We start from the raw sequence: 5,004 nt of genomic DNA on the forward strand, positions 1-5,004 counted from the left end.
CCCCCCGGCGCAAGGACCCAAAGAGCAGATGTCGTGAGAGACCAGTCAGAGGAACAGAAATAGGGGAACATAGACGTGGACAAACGGTTGGACCTCGAAGCTAACCAGCCACCTGGATTTTGGGGTGGGCGGCACGTTGCTTGCAGACCATATCCCGAAGGTTGCTGTATCCTCTCTCAACATACCTTTCTATCTATCTATGAAGTGGGTGTGGGTTGATGGTGGTGGTTGACTTCCCGCGCGCGCGCGCCCTGCCCCCAAATGACCCCAAGCCTTTTTCGGGACTTTATACTACTCTCTCAAAACTCCACCATCCCTCATGAAAAGGCTCGGCCGGAACTCACCTGCCTAGTCATGATGATGGCCCACCCAAGAGCGAACTAGCCCTTCTCCCGCTAGTGGTTCACCTCACCCTGTCCAGGTGGATGTCTCGCACGACGACTGTTCTCATCCCCTCTCCGCTATTGGCGTTTCACTGGGTGGAGTTGCTGCGACGACCTACGATGGGCCTTGTTCTGACAGGGGGCGAATTCCCTGAGCGAGTTAGGAGCACGCCAGCAACAGGTTTGACCTCCTCAACCCGAATCCACAGAGCCCAGAGGGCCATTCAACCCACGTTCGTATCCAATAAGTTAACTTAAGATTATGTTAGGCCTACGTATGGATTGGGCTTGGATCCCCCCGCTTCTAGCTGATCAATCATCCAGAATGATGTCCAAACGCCCGCCAGAAGCAAGCTGGGCGCCGATAACCCATCCAGGAAGCCTCTTAGACTCTTTGTCTATCTTAGTGTTTCATACTTGTCTCTTCCGGCAGTTGACTTTAATTTCCTCCTCCACGACTGTCTGCCATACCTTGGCAACCACCAGACGGGCCGGCGGAAGGCAAAATCGTAGCCTCATCCTTCGACATCGCTGGCTCTGTTAGCTATGGCCGTTGTCCACACTGGGCCCCTCTGCAAACTAAGCTTGACTGGAATGCCGATCCGTCAAATGGAGGATTAATTCCCCCAGCCCACCTGCACCATTCTTGGTTCGGATTGTATGGAGTATCTCCGTGTCTCGTCAGAAAATCCCCCAGTACCCGCTTCTTATTTATTACTTTTTTTCCTTTTCCAGGAAACCTCATAACTACCGCCTATTCTGGCTGAACTGGCCTATATATCCTAGAATAATTCGAGTCACTGCACGGGACTTTTACATGCAGCTGGAAGAGGTGTGCCGGCATTGCCTCCACTTGTCTCTTCCCCATCTGTTCTACATCTCCAGTGACGGGGCTTGACGGTTGACCATCTTGGTCACACTGACAGTTGAATTCCAATTATAGAGGCTTGTGGCTTGACTCTGTAAATTCGGTTGAGTCGGAACGAAACTTGTGGTGCAGCAGACTGATGCAGGGTTACTGGCAATTTCCGAAACCTTGGTCTTCAACTCTTTTTTTTTTATCTAGGTGAGTGCGTTGTTGCTTATATATTCATCCTGTCTATCATGTTCGTGGGCTTGGTTCTTTCTCCTTGTCTTGGCCAGACCATACGTCGCCTTCAATTGTTACGCTTTTGTCTTCAGATGCGTGTGGTTTCTTTCGATGAGGGCTCATCACTTCCATCCATTCTCCGTGGGGTGAACACCTTTTCTGACTGGGCACCTCGGTCACCGTCAGTCCGTCTATTTTACTCATTCCTAACGTCGACTAGCACTGGAAAGTGACGAGACCGCGATCTGAGCTTGCAAATCTTCACAGGCGACGGATCTCAGCTGATGCTCAATCCACTTTTGACTCTAGAATCAGGCTCGCATCAATATCGGTTGAGAATCTCGATAAAGGACTCTTTCCCACGGTGAAAGGCCTCTGTCCTTGAGACCAAGTCTCTCAAACCCACCTTTTACCAATTTCTAAGCCGTGTTGAGCAGCCTGCCAGGGCTTTTAGGCTCTCGCGGCGCAGATGCATGTCCGCTACTCTGGCGGATCCGTATCGTGACTATGCGATTGAGTACTCTCAACATGCGACCTGCAAACCTGAGCAACAGGAAAGTACACTTGTCTATCATACGCCACAGCCGCACCTCCACCATCATCACAAGCAGGCAGAACCATCCTTCTCACAACCGGCTTCTCACAGCACCGCGGCATTCGAGCAGCATCATGCGAGTGCGACCGTCCTCCCAGCGGCGAACCCTCAGCCATCAGTCCATGACATGTCACAGACCGTTGTTCTCGGTCATACGCCGATGCTGCCACGACAGCTTCCCGTTCAGTATCCTCCCCCCAGTTTCGAGATCCCTCCACTTCAACGTGGCAAGAAACGGCCTCATTCAGAAACCGATGGAGAGGAGGCAGACCATGGTCTTAGACCTCAATTATCCGTCATCCCTGCCGAGGGCCCGGCGGAGCACGGTCACTCCCCCGAAATGCTCTTCTCGGTCCATGGGGCTTCGTCCCAGCAGCATTCAATGCCAGGGCACGGCTATGGGCATGCAGACCCCGTTGCGATGCCGCAACATCACCACCACCATCGCCTCCCGCCCCATGCGGCGCTGCGAACCCCTGGCCGACATGGTGTGAATGTGGAGGCGTCGCCTATGCCGTCGGGTCCTCCGAGTGTCGTAGGCCAGCCCGGGATGCCTGAACCGGCTCCCAGGCCACGAGGCCCGAAACTAAAGTTCACACCCGAGGAAGACGCTCTACTGGTAGATTTAAAAGAGAACAAAAACCTTACTTGGAAGCAAATCGCGGACTTCTTTCCCGGCCGAACGAGTGGCACCTTGCAGGTTCGATACTGCACCAAATTGAAGGCGAAGGATGTGACCTGGAGCGACGAAATGGTATGTCTTCTGGGGGTCGAGCGTCTAATGCTTAGGTGCAGGCTGATGAGCTAATGAACAAACAGGTGCAAAGACTGCAGCGTGCCCTTCAAGAATACGAGAACGATCGCTGGCGAATCATTGCAGGGAAGGTTGGCAATGGCTTTACACCAGCCGCTTGTCGCGAGAAAGCGACGCAGCTTCAATGACTATCACTTGAATATAATCTTGCTACGTCCCATGACTGTCTAATGTCTCAACATAATGTGTCCATTTGTCATGTTCCTCCACGTGCAGATGCGTAGGGATTGGGTGAGAGGTTCATGGCGTAATCTGACACCAGAGAATCAATGTACGGTAGACTGCTGATAGTGTATAATGTGTCGATTTTTGCTGCAGAAATGGGGGCCCTGCGCCAGTCTCACTCTGCAGGCGCTAATGCTCACTAGAGCTGTGGCTCGTCTCGTGGCAGCAGCCGTATTCGTCAGGCAGTGAGGCCCGATACTACGGCGAAGCAGGAAGACCCGCGGCGCAAGCCAAAGCCCTAAGCCCTACGTTCATACCTCGATTGAGCTGATCTGCTCAGATGGTCTTTGCAGTCGGCCGTTGTAGCTCCGTAACCAATCATTCCGCTTGGCTGACTAAGACCATACGACCACGGGCCGAAGCGGCTTCAAACTCACCTCAACCTCCAAACTCCCTCTCCCCAAACGTCTCGCCTTGTCTGCCGTCATTGCATCACTATCCACCAGGACAATGTTCCTTCAACGCACAGCCTTCGCCCTCGCCCGGCGCACCCCTGCCCGGGCCATTGCTGCTCGTCCCTTCTCCTCCTCTGTCACCCGCTGTACGTGACCCCCATCGTCAGACCAAGACCGCCTTTTCAGCCCACCCCAGTGACCATCAATCTGTGTCTCTGTGCTCCAATGGCACCGACATTGGTCAATTCTCTTTCATAATGCATCCTCGGTACTGATACAAGCACTAATCTTGGCTTCACATCTATAGTCGACCAGGCGAAGAAGTGGCAGGTCAGCAAGGAGGGCAAGATCCTGTCTTTCGATGGTAGGTCCCCGCAGGTGCTATTCGCGTGGACGTCAAGTGTTCGAGCTTCTTTGGATCCAGACCTTCTTCTTAATGCTTCTTTCGCGGGTGACGGGTGCGATTGAGGTGTTGGAGGGGCATATGTCGAGCTGTCGCGCTGAAGGCTCGAGTCATACGGATCGTATGATGTTTCCTGGGTATAATGCTAATTGTGCGCTTTCTTGTCCCACAGAGATCAAGACCGAGGAAGACCTTGTCCCCCCTGGTGCCAAGCCTGGTACCATTCCCACCGATATCGAGCATGCCACCGGTCTTGAGCGTCTCGAACTTACCGGAAAGATGCAGGGCATCGACATCTTCGACATGAGACCTTTGGATGCCTCCCGCAAGGGTACGTCGGACTCCGGCCGCGATATACTATCACCCAGACCTGGATAGGTTGGGGATATACCGGGCTGTATAGTGCTAGTTCTGACATAGTCGTCTGCAGGAACTCTCGAGAACCCCATCATCGTCAACGGTGCTGGTGACGAGCAGTACGCTGGTTGCACTGGCTTCCCCGCCGACTCTCACCAGGTCAACTGGCTCACTGTAAGTCTTTTGGTGTCTGACTCAACCCGCCGCGCACGATTACTGACTGCCCAGGTCTCTCGCGAGCGCCCTATCGAGCGCTGCGGTGAGTGCGGTAACGTCGTCAAGCTGAACTACGTCGGCCCCGAGGAGGACCCCCACGCTCGTAAGTTCTCGTGATATCACATCACTGGGTGGACACCTGCTAACATCTGCGATTGTTGCTAGACGACCACCACGGCCACGGCCACGGCCACCCTCCCTATGAGGAGCCCAAGACCTTCGCCGACTACGTCAAGCCTGAGTACTGGTACCGGTAAATCTTTGACACTTCCATATAATATGGAGCGATTGTCTTTCTATCCTGATCCAATCGAGTGAAGAGGGGTGGATTATTTGCAGTTGGGCCCGATATAAGGACAATTTTAAGTGTACAAAGACGGGGCGGGACAGAACGAGAGGAAGATTGGCCGGGAAGAGGAGATATGTCAGGAACCCTTCGGACGGAGCTAGCAATTGGTCTGTATTCTTTTTTTGAGAGATGTGTGTATGAGAAAAACCCGTGTGGCTTTTTTGATATTTCCACCCT

At 53.3% G+C, this 5,004-nt stretch overlaps 2 protein-coding genes across 2 annotated transcripts; both read left to right on the plus strand.

Annotated features, from left to right (window-relative positions):
* Window positions 1-1,946: 1,946 nt before the first annotated feature.
* BP01DRAFT_377412 (MYB DNA-binding domain protein) lies at window positions 1,947-3,010 on the plus strand (the record flags this gene model as incomplete). The annotated part of the gene is made up of 2 exons (XM_025577012.1): window positions 1,947-2,822; window positions 2,888-3,010. 2 exons carry the CDS (start codon window positions 1,947-1,949, stop codon window positions 3,008-3,010), a joined length of 999 nt encoding a protein of 332 aa, XP_025426914.1.
* A 547-nt stretch (window positions 3,011-3,557) lies between these two features.
* Window positions 3,558-4,735, plus strand: cox5b (cytochrome c oxidase subunit IV; the record flags this gene model as incomplete). Its single annotated transcript, XM_025576551.1, has 6 exons — window positions 3,558-3,648; window positions 3,810-3,866; window positions 4,078-4,236; window positions 4,336-4,436; window positions 4,491-4,581; window positions 4,644-4,735. The coding sequence occupies 6 exons, from the start codon at window positions 3,558-3,560 to the stop codon at window positions 4,733-4,735; spliced, it is 591 nt and encodes a 196-aa protein (XP_025426915.1).
* Between the last annotated feature and the right edge of the window lie 269 nt (window positions 4,736-5,004).

The sequence above is a fragment of the Aspergillus saccharolyticus genome (assembly GCF_003184585.1).
Source record: "Aspergillus saccharolyticus JOP 1030-1 unplaced genomic scaffold BP01scaffold_55, whole genome shotgun sequence".
In the NCBI taxonomy this organism is placed as follows: Eukaryota; Fungi; Ascomycota; class Eurotiomycetes; order Eurotiales; family Aspergillaceae; genus Aspergillus; species Aspergillus saccharolyticus.